This window comes from Myotis myotis, unplaced genomic scaffold (assembly GCF_014108235.1).
Source record: "Myotis myotis isolate mMyoMyo1 unplaced genomic scaffold, mMyoMyo1.p scaffold_m19_p_1, whole genome shotgun sequence".
In the NCBI taxonomy this organism is placed as follows: domain Eukaryota; kingdom Metazoa; phylum Chordata; class Mammalia; order Chiroptera; family Vespertilionidae; genus Myotis; species Myotis myotis.
The window spans coordinates 178,706,374-178,721,507 of NW_023416313.1; the positions used below are offsets into that span (position 1 = coordinate 178,706,374).

General features: G+C 55.5%; 2 protein-coding genes across 3 annotated transcripts in view; one reads left to right on the forward strand and one right to left on the reverse strand.

Annotated features, from left to right (window-relative positions):
- APH1B (aph-1 homolog B, gamma-secretase subunit) overlaps positions 1-15,134 on the forward strand; it is a 73,904-nt gene that overhangs the window by 47,492 nt on the left and 11,278 nt on the right. The gene's annotated exons all lie outside the window — the stretch shown is intronic.
- The window catches only part of CA12 (carbonic anhydrase 12), a 55,972-nt gene that overhangs the window by 3,683 nt on the left and 37,155 nt on the right, over positions 1-15,134 (reverse strand). The window contains exons 5-9 of one of the 2 annotated variants that reach the window (XM_036303972.1): positions 12,683-12,778; positions 11,641-11,704; positions 11,257-11,414; positions 9,949-10,075; positions 845-877 (exon numbers count right to left, since the gene is read on the reverse strand). In XM_036303972.1, the coding sequence (XP_036159865.1) occupies positions 845-877; positions 9,949-10,075; positions 11,257-11,414; positions 11,641-11,704; positions 12,683-12,778 (478 nt within the window). The remainder of the gene's footprint in view (positions 1-844; positions 878-9,948; positions 10,076-11,256; positions 11,415-11,640; positions 11,705-12,682; positions 12,779-15,134) is intronic. The other variant, XM_036303977.1, reaches the window with a different exon arrangement.

A 15,134-nucleotide genomic window follows, 5' to 3' on the forward strand; every position in this document is an offset into this window, starting at 1 on the left:
AGCAAACACACGTTACATTCCTCCCTTCCCCTTCCTCTCTCCCCACAGCACATGGATGTGACATCAAATGACAGGTACATAATCATCCACCGGAAGGTGCAATTTCCCCATCTCTGTTCCCAGGTTCTGGCCTTAGCAGGACTGGCTGGAGTACTTAGAGAGGGCCACGTGCAAACTGTGGGCCTTCTCCAGCAGGGGTTCTCAAATTTGCACCAGGATCGTCTGAAGAGCTTGTTTAAAATGTAGACTGTTTTGAGTCCAGCCCTCAGAGACTCTGATTCCATCTGGGTGGAGCCCAGGAATCTGCATTTGTATTAAAGCTCCTCAGCTGATGCTGGTGTACGTGGTCCATGTACCACCCTTTGAGAAACCCTGGGCTACAGAATAAGAACTTGCTCTACCTTTGCTTGTTGGGTATAAGGCCCACTGGGATGCCTCTGTATCAGGGTTGCCCGCCCCCCCCCCCCCCCGCCAGTTCCATTGCACAGTCCTAAACCAGGGGCCCATCCCCAAGGTCACCTCGCCAGTCCCCGACCTCCACAGTGGGCCCAGGCATGTTCTCAGGCAATGGCTTTCCACCATGGCCAACAAAGATTGGAGACAGGCTCTTTGGATGCACACATGCTGTACAGAGTGATTAGGTCTTTCATTAGAGGAGCATTTGATTGGCGGATCATCTTTGAATCAGAAAGAGACTTGAGGATCAGACCCACAGTGTGAAGGGCCGGAGCCAGAGCAGCAGCACAGAGAAGCACAGAGGAGGGTCAGGAAGTGCCACAGGCCCAGATCACACTGAGAGTCACAGCGATCACCCGCGGCAGCATGCACGGCGGCAGCCACATACCCAGGCTCAGTCCTGCGTAGGTGAGGTCTCGCTCTTCGAAAGGGAAGGAAAAGGTGGGAAGTTAACCGAGTCAAGCCGTGGCGGGCATGACCAGTGTTTTGAAGCTCTACCTTTCGTTGGGTTGGAGGTATTAGGCAGACGGGGTGGAGGGAATTGCCCACCGAGGGGATTCACACAGTGGCCCCTCCTTCTGATGTTCTTTGATCACAGCAGTTTCTCTGCTTGGGCCGGACTTCAGCTTTTCATACAAAATGGCCCAGGTGGCAGGTGAGGAAGGCTAAGCGTCAGCGTCTACTTGGCAGGCTGTCACCTGCCTCTCTGGTACCCTCCCCTCTTCCTCAGCAAGGAGCCAGCCATGTCAGGCTGGCGGGGCTGGCAGAGCGTAGCTGGAACCTGTCCCCACACTTCTGCTCCGTCCCCAGCCAGTCTTGTTGTCCTGGTCTGGTTCTATTATTCCTCTGGCCCCGCTGGATAAACGAGAAACTCCTCCATACCAGCCTCCCTTCTGTGCCAGGTGGGACGAGGGGAGTGTGGCTTCTCTCAGCAGTTATTGTTGCAGATAAATGGGGCGAGTTGGGCGTCCTCAGTGGGGCTGAAACAGTGCCCAGTGTCTAAGGAGAAATCCCGTAGTCAGCCTATGGGGGACCTCCCCGGGGGAGGGGCATGGTGACTCCATCTGCTCCCGTAGGACAGGGAGCCCAGTCCTGAAGCCTCGGGGTGCCCCAGCCTGCTCCATCCAGTTCTTAGAACCACTCATCCTCCTCCCAGCAGGGCCTCCATCCAAACCCAGCCACTGCTTACACACCCCTCTGGTCTGGTGGCTTCTCTGATTCAGGAGGAACTTGCGGCCTGTGTGTGTGGATGTTTGTTCCAGTTCACGGTGGAGGCAGGAGTTGTGTAGGAGGTGGCTACCCAGCCTGACACTAAGGCACTGAGACCCTGGGCGAGCCCTGGCCAGGTGTGAAGGGCCAGCAGAGGGCCAGACCCTTACCCTGGGATCACTTGACACCCTAGGGAACCAGACCCGAGACAGCCGGTGAGGTTCTGCTCACGCTTTCTGCCATGTGACCAGCGCCGGGCTGATTCCCTCGGGGCCGCCAGCCACTGTCCTTTCCTGCTATTCTGCAATCTCATAGTGAGTCTGCAGCCTCCTGGGCCAAGGCCGGCCCTGGAGTCTCTGGTCTGACTTCCCAGGTGGTCCCAGGAGTTGTAAGGATGAATGGCCGGTGTGGCGAGGAGCTGTCCTCAAGCACAGGGTGACCTGCTCTCTGGGCTCTTATCAGCCACCACCGGTAGCCCATGGCCCCCCAAGTGGCTCCCCTGCCTGAACACAAGGCCCGTGTGTGGCCTGGGAGGCACTCACACACGGCTTTCCCCTGGGAGTGTGTTGTGTTTGTGCAACTCATGCTTGTTCCCGCTCGGCTGCGGCCTCTGCTCTCGGGAATTTGGTATTGGGTGTGTTTTTCCTTTTAAGGTACCTGGAGGCGACCAAGGCCTCTAGGATCTTAAAAACAACCACCACCCAGAAAACCCCCAACTAGTCATGGTTGTCTTTCTAGGCCTTTCCATGAAATACACCTTTGTTCTTTGTTCCTAAAACTCCAGATGCCTGTGGTACCAAACTAGTTCTCACCACATGAGACTATAACCAGGAAGCCCAACCACTTGGCTAAGCCGTCCAAACCGGACAGTTTCTACCGTCGTCACCTTCACAGTCACCTCACACGTCCTGGGAGCCACCGGCCCCAACAGCCAGCAGGGCTCCGGGGCTGGGGGAGCTGCCCCGCGCCATGGCCTTGGGGAGCGGGGCAGCCTGTGGGGGCCGGGCCTCCGGGAATGGGCTCCTCTCAAGAGCCCCGCTGGGTGGCTTGTCTGGAGGGAGAGTCCGCTTTCCCGGTTCCCTGAGCGGTGCCTGTGCTGCACTAGGCCCTGTGCACAACGCCCGATTTTCTCCAGGGCTTGGCCGGGCTCCTTGCTCCAGGGCGACTACTTGTCAGGGCCCAGGTTGCGCCTCCGTGGAAACAGCGAGAAGAGAGCCAGCACCAAGACGAGGGGCGCCCCAAGACCGGGACAGAAGCTCTCAGCCACGACTTCTATGCAGCTTCAACAACGCAGCTTGACTGAGCAAGCAAAGAGCGCCAGCCACTCCGCAAGAGGGATGGGGGCAAGGCGCCACCTCCTCAGACTTGCGCCCTGCAGAAGCCCAGGGCAGGAAGGTGTTGGGATGCTATGCCTGCCCCCTGCCCCACCCACCATCACAGAAGCAGGGCTTCTCTGCAGAGCAGGGTGAAGCCATGGGGCCGGGGTCCCATGGGAGGCAGACACCAAAGCATCTACGAACTAAAGGGAGAGGGGAAGCCAGGGAGACTCTGGGGTGCAGGGAGAGCTGTTGGGGCGACCGGAGAACCAGGCCCAGAGAGAGAAACCAACGCCTGCATCACAGCAGCCTCTGGGATGCTGCAGAGAACAGGCGTCAAAGATGATGCCGGAGAGAAATTCATCTGCAGATGAAACACAGACATGGTTTGTTTCTGACGGTGAACAAGACAGGCAGTTCCCATTGAAGACCGGTGGGGCAGACAGGAGAGACGGAGGCGGGCTGGTGGACAGAGACGGACACGAGAGCCCCTGGATGAGAACACAGAGGAGCTCCTGAGCTGTGTAACGGGGGGGGGGGGGGGGGGGGGGGGGGGGGGGGGGGAGCGCTCGCCGGGCAGACGTGGGGGAGCCGTCCGCGCTCCATCAAGTGCTCCGGCGCATGTCAGGGCGAGCAGAGACAGGGCAATGCGACACGCAGAAGGAAACCACACAGACACAGAACGGGACTGTCACATGCCTCGCCCAGGAAGGTACAGCTTAGAGAGATGGGCAGGCTGCCGGCCACGGGGGCACTGCTACCTGGTCTGGCTGGCTCAGGAGCTGCGTCTTCCACTGGCATCTCGCTGGACCGAGGGATGCGGCTTAACTGCTTTTGAGGTCTTCTGAGGCCTCAAGTGCAAACAGAAAAGTCCAGCCGAGGAACAAGCGCCTCACTGACACAGCTCGCGGTTCCTGGAACAAGCCCAGCCTTTCCCAGGCTATTTGCAATTCTGTTCACTCAAATGGGATTTTGAGTAAAAAGGGATACAGTCCTTTTCAAAGTGTTTCTTTAAAGTATGGACGGTTTGGGTAGGGGCCATGTTACCTAGTGAAAATGGAAAGAGGCAGGGAGAGTGGGGGTAATCCCATCCCGAATGGCAAAACTCTGACTGTCATAGACTCAGGTCAGCGACATGCTAGCCCTCATCTGGATGATGCTTTGGTAAGAAGAGCAAGAAAGAAGCCCTCTGCCAAAACCGGTTTGGCTCAGTGGATAGAGCGTCGGCCTGCGGACTGAGGGGTCCCAGGTTCGATTCCAGTCAAGGGCATGTACCTGGGTTGCGGGCACATCCCCAGTGGGAGATGTGCAGGAGGCAGCTGATCGATGTTTCTCTCTCATCGATGTTTCTGACTCTCTATCTCTCTCCCTTCCTATCTGTGAAAAATCAATAAAATATATTAAAAAAAAAAAGAAAAAAGAAAGAAGCCCTCAGTCATCGCAGAACATCACCGTCTTTGGAGGACCTAACCGGGGACTTTTCCTTATTAACACTACAAAGAAATAATCCAGTAAAGAAGCAATTTCTACAAATAAACCGGCCAAGAAGATACTACGGGATTACCTGAGAGAACTGGTTTTCTAAGACCATGATAGGGACTAAGGGCCCTACCCTTCCAGGTTGCAGGAATGCATGCCCAGGAGAGGGAGCCGCCCCGCTCTAGGGCCTAGGTGCGGGCCAGTAGGCGCGGGTTACAGGGCCAGCCCGGGGTGCTTGGTAACCTCCCTGCTGAAGGAATGATGGGTGGTGAGACTGGGTCCTGTATCCTCATCAGGCCAGGGCAACTGGAAGCCTGGTAGCATCTCTAGGCAACTCCCTCCCAGGCCTTCAAAGCTTGGCAGCTAAGTGCCCATCTCTAGTTTTTCTTAAACAAATGAATGGATTTTAATGCTGTTGGCAAATTGATAACAAAGCAAAATAAAGATAAAACTAAAATGTAACAGTCCGCCAGGCTTATGTTCAAATCATTCTGCAGAGAAGACACTGGCGAGGGGAGGGGAAGGGAGACGGATTGGTTACATTCTTTCAAACTCATCCTGAGCACCAGGCACAGTGCCAGGCACAGAAAGCGAGAAAGACACCAATGGTCCCTGTCTGTACGGAGCCTGAAGTATGTGGACAAGTTAGATACTTTCCTGTTTCCGTGTGGTAACAAATCGCCCTGCGGCGCACTCAGAGTCAGAGACGGCGCGTGACCCCAGCTTCTCTGAGGGAGACTATGAGTCGCCATCCGGGGGATCAGGGAGACTTCTGGGAGGATATGATTGGAATTGGGCTTTGAAAGAATTTTCCAGGTGGAAGAGGCGAGGGGCCTCCCAAAGGGAATCGTGTGGGCGACGGAAATGGGGTGCACACACGGAGACAGCTGCCATGTTAGAAGGGGGCTGGCACCGTGTGGATGGGTGCCGGGCAGACGGTGCTGGACAGGGGAACCGGGCCACCTCGCCAAGGCAGCGCCAGCTCCCGGCCTGACCCCTTTGCCCACGTCGTTTCTGAGCACGGTCTGCTCCGGGCCAGGGGCTTGTTGTTAGGGGCAAGGTGACGCCCACGGCGGGCTCTCCCAGGAAAGCTGCTCCCTGGGCGTTCCCCTCAGAGCTGGGCCTGGGCTGTGCGCAGAACGCACGGGGTGTGGCGGCTGCCTTAGATGAAGGGACTGGGACTCACTGCTCAGCACGTTGATGATTTTGCTCCTGACCCGTCAGCCCCCGTCTCCAGGGGCAGCTGGAAGGCAGGCGCCCCTCTGGCCTCTCAGTGGGATACTTTGGAAGAACGGATCCTTTCCCATCTCATAGAGTTTATTTATAAATAGGAACTTGGAGAAACACAAGGTCAAGAAGAACCACACAGCATACATTCTGGTCTCGAAAAATTGGATAATTAGCCATCTTAGCTTGGCAAGCTTTTGTTCTACCTCTTTTTTAAAGGTTTTCTAAAACTACCCGGTTTCCTTAGGGTCAAGCGGAATCTGACTGTGCTACTCCACACATTTGCTGTGGGTGAGCGCCCCACCCCACCCCACCCCACCACCACTGTGCAGCGCTCTTGTCTACCTGCACCTCAGCCGGCTCGGGTCCCACTGCGGGGCATGCAGTTGCTCAGCGCAGGCCCACTAAAGACAGGATTATAGAAACTTTTTGGCTTCCTCTTGTCCCTCAGTATTGAAAACAGGGCTAGACAACATGAGTGCTCAGGTTGGATGGGCTCTAGCTTTGTCGCCCATCACCATCTGGACCCAGCGTCGGTGTCTGAGGCCAGGAAGAGTCAATTTGCAGAAACCAAGAACTGGGCCCCTGGACTGTGACTCCACCCCTGCAGCCCCTCCCTTCCTCATGGGGGCATCTGACTTCCTGTGAGGCAGGCGGGGATGGTCCCGGATGTGCTCCTCTCCCTGGATCCCGCCTTCAGGACAATGAGCCTTGTTTCCCCCCTTCAGTCCAGCTTTCCATTTGTGTCACTTAGTGGAGGCACCTCGTAGGAGCTGCAGATGTGCCTGGCACACCTGGCACCGCCCCGTAAAGAGTGGGCACTGTGACCAAAGGCAACGACGAGAGAAAACCTTGTACTAAGGGAGGGAGGGGAATGATGAGGGGATTCTGAGGGAAGTTGCTACCTGGGCGGCGTCTGGACCCTGGGAAAGAGGTTTGTAATCTTAAGGGTGAATAGTTCTCTCTCACCCATTTCTCTTAGCCTTGGACATACCCGATTATATAAAAGAATATGCAAGTTCTAAAAGAATATGGGGCCCAGAGTCCCTCTTGGGTTTGGTGGTTTGACGTGAGTAACCCCAGCCTTATTGTTTCAGGGGTAACCTTCTCAATAGAGTCAGCACCAGGGCGTGTGACGTAACGCTCTGGAGTCCTGTGGTAGAAAAGTCACTGCACGCTCCTGGGGCAGTAGTTCTCAGCCAGGGGCAACTGCCCCTCTGCCCCCAGAGACATCTGGCCACGTCTGCGGGCAGTTTTGGCTGTGACAGGTCGGGGGCTACAGGCATCTAGTGGGCAGAGACCAGCTGCTGCTAATGCTGCAGTGCACAGGTCAGCCCCACCGCGAGAATCACCCAGCCCCAAATGTACGGGCTGGACAGCCCTGCCGCAGGGCTAAGTCAGGGTTACACTACACCCCCTTGAGGACAGGACCCAGGTCCTGTCCGCCTTTCTGAGCACAGCCGAGGAAAGGGCAGGGCCAAGTTAAACGACTCCATCCCAGTCGTTCTAATCTGGTTCAGTCTCAGATCCTCCTCTCAGTCCATGCACTTTCTCTCCCAGAGGATTTCCTTAACGTTACTTTTCTCCTGGCAACGTTTTCCAACTCCGCTGTTCCCGATAACTTCCAGAGAAAACCCTGAGGGAGCCACACCTCATTGCAAACATGTCTCGGAGATAGTGTGTGCAAATAATCAAGTCCAAACCGATCCAGGCTCTCACTGAGCAACAGGCTCGCCCACACACCTGCAACCCCCACACACCTGCAACCCCCACACACCTGCAACCCCCACACACCTGCAACCCCCACACACCTGCAACCCCCACACACCTGCAACCCCCGCACACTTGCAACCCCCACACACCTGCAACCCACACACACCTGCAACCCCCGCACACCTGCAACCCCCACACACCTGCAACCCTGTCTGAGGCAGCCGGTGTGAGAGGGCCTCGTGAATGCAGTGCCCTGGTTTGGGGCTTCGCTCTTGTGGGGCTGCCTCCTCATTGCTCCTTGGTAACAGCCCCATTTGCTGCCCGCATCCTTTGGAAGTGAGAGGGAGGGGAGAATTCTGGCCACGTTTCTATAATCAGCCTCCAAATGAACAGGTTTGCCTTGGACTGCCGTGGAGTCCCACTCCAAGGAGAGAGCTGGGCCCAGCCTGGGCTCTTGCCAGCAGCAGCTCTGGGTGAGCCGGGCAGTGCGGGCAGTGGCAGCGCTGCATTTGGGCCTTGATCTTGACACCCTAAAAGCTGGGACTCGGTCTGTGGGCTGCTCCCTTCACCACCTGGCGGTCTACTGAAGCACCCCGCTACACCCCCGACGGCACCGCCCACTCTACAAGCGCCAGCTTAGACCTGAGCCGGTCTAAGAAGATGGCTAATTACTCCCCACGCCATAGCATATTGTTACAAGTGGGGGTTACTTTGGGATGCCAGCCTCAAGTTCCTGCGTGGCTTCTTCTCATCCTCTGTAACTGCCCTCAAACACTGTCCCTGCAACGTAAAGGCAGGATGGGAAGCCGTTAGTGTCCACTCAGGATCAGTGCATCAGCCCTGGAAGCGGTCGGCTCACCAGGCCTGCCTGGGAGTCTACGGCCGAGGAATCCAGGGCCAATGAGGGACATAGTTTGCCCACATCATACAGTCAGGAGGAAACAAAGCGAGTTCTTGAACCTCCGTCTCCTGACCACAGGGGAGCATTTGTCACCCTGGCCCCTGTGACGTGTATAGACGAGCCCGGAGAAGAGAGCCGATTATTATCTCAAATCACAAGCCACGTCCACCCGGTCTACATGGGCAAGTCCCTTCTCTGCAGGCAGAGTCCTCAGGTTTGTTTAAGAGACGAAGAATTTCTGTTTAACCTTTGGCACTATATACTCTGTTTAGAGGAACAGGAAAAGAGAAGGTTATATCCGGTTAGATCCCAGAGGGAGAATTCTGCACATCTGAGGCTTTTAAGGAGCCCTCTTAGTCACATCACGTACATTCTCAATTTTCAGGAAGGTCTGTGGTTCACAGATTCCGTTTTCAGGCAGAAAAAGGAGGGAAAAGGGGGAAATCACCTTAACTAGTGGTATCTGGAGAGAACACAGAAGATAAATTTGTGGGCAGTTCTTGATTAAGCAACTGACAGAGAAGGACATGCTTGTGACCAGAGGTATGGGTGATTCAGAAGGGCACGCTTCTAAAGCTTTCTGACTAAGGCTTTGAAATACAATCTTCAAATGTTTAACTAAGCTTAGTGGGTGATATTTATAATCTCACACAATAAGAAAGGAACAAAAAAGGTGGACCCGGTGAGGCACGGAGAGCTGATTTTCTGGCACATGGGTTAATGGGAACGTCTTGAAATATGAACACCTGGCCCAGTTCGGCCACCAGTGATGTGTAAGAGGATGACGTGGTCCTTCCACGCACCTCCCTGACCACTTGAGGCTCCCAAGGGGGGAAAGCTCACGCCTCTGCAGCGAGAGAGTAGAACTGGGGGTTTGAAGAAGGGCGTGGGCCCCCGGAGTGCCTCCTGACCCCCTTGTCCCAGACCCCTCGCCTCCTGCAGTGTCGATGGAGGTGCCGAGCAAGTAAAGATGGTAAGTGTCCTTCTGGGGAGTTATGGGTCTGGGTTTGAAAGGGAGAGAGGGGCTTTCATAGCAGGAGGAATAAAGCAAACTGTAGGTTTCCTTCAGGAGCCGCTGTGTGCCTGTGCCCAAGCAGCTTCCGGGGGAGGAGGTCGAAAGGCAGTGATGCAGGCGCTTCCCTGCCTGCTGGACCGAGAGTGGCTGTGCCCACGGATGCGCCTCCTCCCAGAGGAGACCTGGACATGGATGGTGCTGGTGGCCAACCACCCAGCAAGGCTGGGGACGGGCCTTGGGGCTCAGAAGGCCTGGAAGGAGACGTGAGCAATGTGATCGCAAAAAAGGAGGCTCCCATGTGCCTCAGGAGAAGAGGTGGGTCTCCAGAGCAGAGAGGTCCCGGAGCATTCTCCCTCTCCCAGCTGTGGGACACTCCCAGGCTGAATGAGGGCTCCGGTCTGTGTGCCAGGAGGCCCTGGCGTGTTCCCTACAAAGGCTCAGGGGAGTCAGGAGCACGAAGGGAGATCTCAGTGAACCTCCCCCTCCCCCCCAACTAGCTCCTCATGAACCCTGGTTCCTTTGTCGGCCAAAGTGCTCGTAACCCACCCAAGGGCATTGGGACAAAGCCTGGGGCGGGGCAGGGGCAAGGACATCTTGGCACCACACGCCCCCCACGCCCTGCATGTCCTCACCTTGTTGGAAGGAGATGTACACCAGCCTCTCATCAAACTTCTGCACCTGCCGGAAGTTGTTGACCATTCCCCTGGGGGATGGGTCGTTCTCATGTGTGCAGTACAGAGCTGTCTCCAGAGCCAGCAGCTGTGGGAGGGGAGCACACACCCTCAGGCAGAGTGAGGGCTCCCTGGCCTGACCTCAGGAGGGGGCACTGCCCTTCCCCCCACACAAGGCTTTGGCAGAGCCTCAGTAGAGAGAGGAGGGAAGGCCAGAGAATGGCCCCTCCCCTGCGGGCCTCTGGGTGACAGGCACTGGGTAAGGTGGCTGTCTGCCCACCTCCCAGGCTTGGGAAGGTTGGTGCAGTTACCTCCAGGTAGTGCTTGCCATCTGTGTGCAGGGAGGGAAGCCTGGGGTGCTGGAGGGGCCGACTCTAAGTCAGAGGGGCCTGGAGCTTATTCTGATGGGGCTTCCTCCCATCAGAAGGAAGGGAAAGAGGAGACAGGAGTTGCTCAGGTCATCTGATTGCCAGTCCCATGGGTTTTCATCTGCCCACATGGATTACAGAGTGTTTGCAAGGCAGTTTCCAGGTAGGATGTGACTGCTTCCCCACACGTTTCTCCCCTTGATTCACCACATCTTTATTCCTGTCTGCCTACTTGCTGCCTTTATCTAGGTTACTCAGATCGGTAGCTCACAGGACAAAAGGAGCCACTCTGCGGGGGTGACGGTGGGCTGGGCCGTGAGCCCCGGCTCCTGGCCGCTTCCTTCTTGAATTGAGGCTGCGTGTAGAGGGCCGGGCAGTGGCCTGGAACTCTTGGCTCTGTCACTAGCCAGCGGTGATCCCGCAGATCTCCTCAGATCTAACCCTCACTTTCATCCCCTGTACGATGAGAGGGGCTGAGATGACTGCCAGGCTCTGGCCCTCCCTCTCGCACTTGAGGGCGGAGACCTTCACTCCCTCATGGCAGCAGCCCCAGCTCCCCGGTTCCTGAACCGATTCAACCTGACCGTGCCTTTATTCCCACCTACCCACCCCCACCCCCACCCCCGCCCCCCTGCAAAGGAACCGCACTCCCTCCCACCTGGGAGTGAACACCATCCACCCAGGGATATCGTGGGAAATGCAACTTGGCAACTCTATTTATAGAACGGTGGAGATGGATTCGTTTTCGTTAGACTTGATAGCCCCACACAGCGCTTCCCGGGTGCCTGTGGCATTTGGGAGGTTGGAGTCGTAGCCAGTGAAACTCTAAGAGAGGAAAGCAAGCCCTTGGGGAGCCATGGGGGATACCTGTGGCCTCTGATGAGGAGGGGCCGACACTCACCTGCTCCTGGGAAATGTGCACGGGGTTCCGGAACACCGTCCAGAGCACCGTGGGGTTGCAGGGCGGCGTGGTCAGGGACCCTCTGTAGCGGTAGTACTCGGCCGGCCTCTCGGGCAGCAGCTCTTCAATGCTGAAGCCGGGAATGTGCACTTCTTGGCCTGGAGAGACAGGTTGGGGGATGTGTCGGCCTCGCTCCTCAAGCAGAGGAGCAGCTGAGCATGTGACTGAGCCTAGAAACGTGGAGGAAACTAGCCCCTTTCTGGGCCATCGGACCCATGGGCCTGGTCCCAGACACCTGCCCTCAGCATTCGTTTTTCTTCAGGTCACACGGGAGTCACTACCTCCGCCCCCACAGAGGGCGAAGCAGCACCCAGGACGCCTCACCTCTGTACTTGACGTGCTGAAGGTGACTGAAGATCTTGTCGTAGGAAGGACTGAAGGAGCCCGTCTGCAACAGAGACAGGGCGGGTTGAACTGGGAGAGATTTCTATAGGCCGAGCTGGACTGACAATGGCAGTGGGAGGGCTTGGCTGGGGCCACGGTCACTGCTGCCAGGCCTCCCTGAAGAACACCCTTTACGAGGACAGTTACGATGGTTCTCTAGACTGGCCCGGGGTTGGTAGAACGATCCTGCCTTCCTGTAGCTCAGGATGTGCTGTTTCCACCCAAGGCGCTGGGCTGGAGTGCCCCAGGGGAAGGGGTGTAGCCTGTGCTCCCGATGACCCGCTGTGCTCCCGAAGGCTTGTTCTCTAACCAGAACTCGAGGGAGGGAGCCTGCGCTCATGCCGCCAAGCCAGGCAGCGTGCATGTTGAGAAACAAGGCACACACTGTCTCATTAGGGAAAATACTGCAGGGGAATCGGGAGAGGGTCCCATTCTCTGGGACTAGGAAAGAACTCGTTCCAGGATGGAACTTGGATGCCTGGAGTTGTGTCAGGGGTTCAGGCATTTGATGGAACAGAACTGAATGATTCCTTCTTCACCACCACCACCACCACTACCTCCCCCTCAAACACACACACACACACACACACACACACACACACACACACTCACACACACACTCACTCACACTCACTCTCACACACACACACACTCACTCACACACACACACACACACACACTCACTCACACTCACTCTCACACACACACACACACACACTCACATGTCCTGTCCAACTGGGCAATTCCCTCCCTTATGCATTAGGGATGGGGACTAGGGCTCATTTTCCTGATGCCACGAAGGACATGCCCCTTTCTGCTGCTCAGCCACAGGAAGTGCTGCTCCCAGGCCAAGAAAGAAGGAACTCTATGGGGAACACCCCCCTGCTCTGGAGGCAAGACACCGGTTGCACGGAACCAAATGCCGAGTCTGATGTCATCCCAGCTTCAAACTTCACGTAAAACCCCTCTTAACATCTCTTACCTCGATGAGAACAGCTAGGACAGCGAGGCCGTCTGACTCGTTACTGGCGATGCTGGCGTTGGGGTACAGGTCCGAGTTATAATGGACAATGTGCAGCTGCAGTGGGCGAGAAGCCGCTATGAGGGGATGGGTGACTCATGGGAACCTCTGGCTTTTGCAAGAGACTGGAGTCCCATGAGCAGGACCGACCTCCCCCCCAGGTAGATCACGCCTCTCAGACCCTCCCCTCATGGCCGCCACAGTTTCCCTTTTCCCTCATTCCTCCCTGCAAACTGCCAGGCCAGACTGTCCACCTTACTAGCTCATTGTATCCCTGTGTCTGATATCCTGCTTGGAAAGTACCAGGTGCACAATATTGAATGAATGAAGAATGAATGAATGATCAAATGGGTTTTTATACTAGCCTGGAACTTTGGAACACTTCTCCCTTCTAATTTTCCTTACTTGTTCTGGAGCCGGGGCAAAATGGCCTCATGTGTCTGGCCCCTATGCACTTGATCTGGAAGCAGTGGGGGCTGGGGCAGTAAACCTCTAACTGTGACTTAATTGTAATTGTATCCTCAGTAGGACACGCATTTATCCCTCAGGTAGAGAAAATCGCAGGTCTAATATTTGGTCTCAAGTGAAAACAAGTCTACGGAAGCATTAAGACATTGTTGGGACAAATTCTGACAACGTTTATAACCTGCTTTTTAATCCTAAAGATGGTGTCATTTGTTCTCCAAAAAACCATCTTAGCAAACAGATCTGTAGGTTTGACACATGCATTTTTGTTGATTCTTTGCCTCTTTTTCCATCTTATATGGTTATATTTAGAATTCAAGAATATTTTATTAAATACAGCTCAAGTTCAATGTTCAAATACAGCTCAATGTTCTCCACTTTTCAAGTGGCCCTTCCTAATTTTTAAAAATTACATCGAACTATTGCTCTTTTTATGTGGACCTCTATTCAGAATTTCTTAGGCCCTCCTACTTCACCATCTTCCCCCCTCCCCCTCCCCGAAGGATGCAGCCTCCCCTATTGTCCAACACCATCCTTGCCTGGCATCGCTTTGGCAAAAGGAACAGAATCCTATATGGTTAAAACCCCGGAGGTCCTAGAGCCTTATTTTTACAGCTCACCTTTGAGCTTGTGGGCACTGTGTTCAGACTAATCGAGAGGAGGTGAAGACGAATACAAACGGAGGGAAGCCCTGCCGCGAGGAGGGCGTTGTCTTACACACACTCCACCCAGAAGAACCTCCAACTCCCAAGGACCCTCCATAGAGAACCCGCCACTTTAGGGTTCACCTGATGCACTGTCTCTATTATTGACATCTATGGTCCATCTTCACCAGGCTCTTGGCCTGATGATGTGGCTTAATAGCAGAAAATACAATAACTAGAAATATTTTTAAATGTCCAAACCCTCCAGGCCTACACCCTCACTCCTCTATTCCCCAGGGGAAAGTAGGGGCCTCCACTCGGCAATTAGCCTGGAAGAACTCGCAGTCCTGGGGGTTCAGAGAGGGGCCTGGCCTGGAATATGTGCACCTCCAGCAGTGCCATGCGACTGGGCCAGCATTACAGTCTTTCCACATTTGAAGCTCAACCTGTAATTAGCCTGAGGCATTAAGCAGTTCAGCAATTAAGAACAGAGGAGAGCGGTCATGTCAGTATTTACTGTGAGCTCCACTGGCTCATAAGTTGTATTTATCTCCTCGTACTGCCCTGTAAACATTCAGAACACACCCCAAGTTCAAGACCATGGGAGCTCTGACATAAAGCAACTCTCCCCTCTCCCACCATCGCACCGCCACGCCTCCTCCTGTCTTCCTTTGCCTTTTGGGTTAGTGCTTCAGGGCTACGTAACACAGTGCTCTGCTGACACCCCAAGCTGTCCTCGGTGAGTCTCTGGTTGCCATGATGCCCTGCACATTACGATGTCAGCCATCCCTTGGTTTGTGGCCGAGTAAAACAGTAGCCCTGGACTTGGGTCCCAAGTTCCAAGCACAGCCCATGTTCAGGGACAGGAAAGATGGGACGGGAAAGACCTGTGCCAACAACATGGCATGTGGAGAAGACTGAGAAGTTGGGGGAGCAGTTAGCCCAGGGTAATTCAGCAGGGGGTGCATCAGCTGGACGAGCTGGTGGATCTGTGCCAACAGAAGGGCGATGTCTAGAAAACGGGCCCCCCTGGAGCACTGCCTTCTGAGCAGCATCGCTCAGCAGACGATACAGAGACAAACTCAGCCTGTTTAGGAGAGAGAGGGGACCGGACACCGCAGAGGAGCCGCAGTGTGGCCGGAGTGGCTACACCGTCCTGTGCTGCTCACGGCCAGGTGTGGCTGTGGAGAGCATGAAGGCAGAGCCCCCACCACCACCTGTCACTGATCTTACAGCCCCTCCCGCCCCTGCCCCCATGCTCTGGTCTTATCTGCACACCAGCCAAGGGGAAGAATGCCAGATCA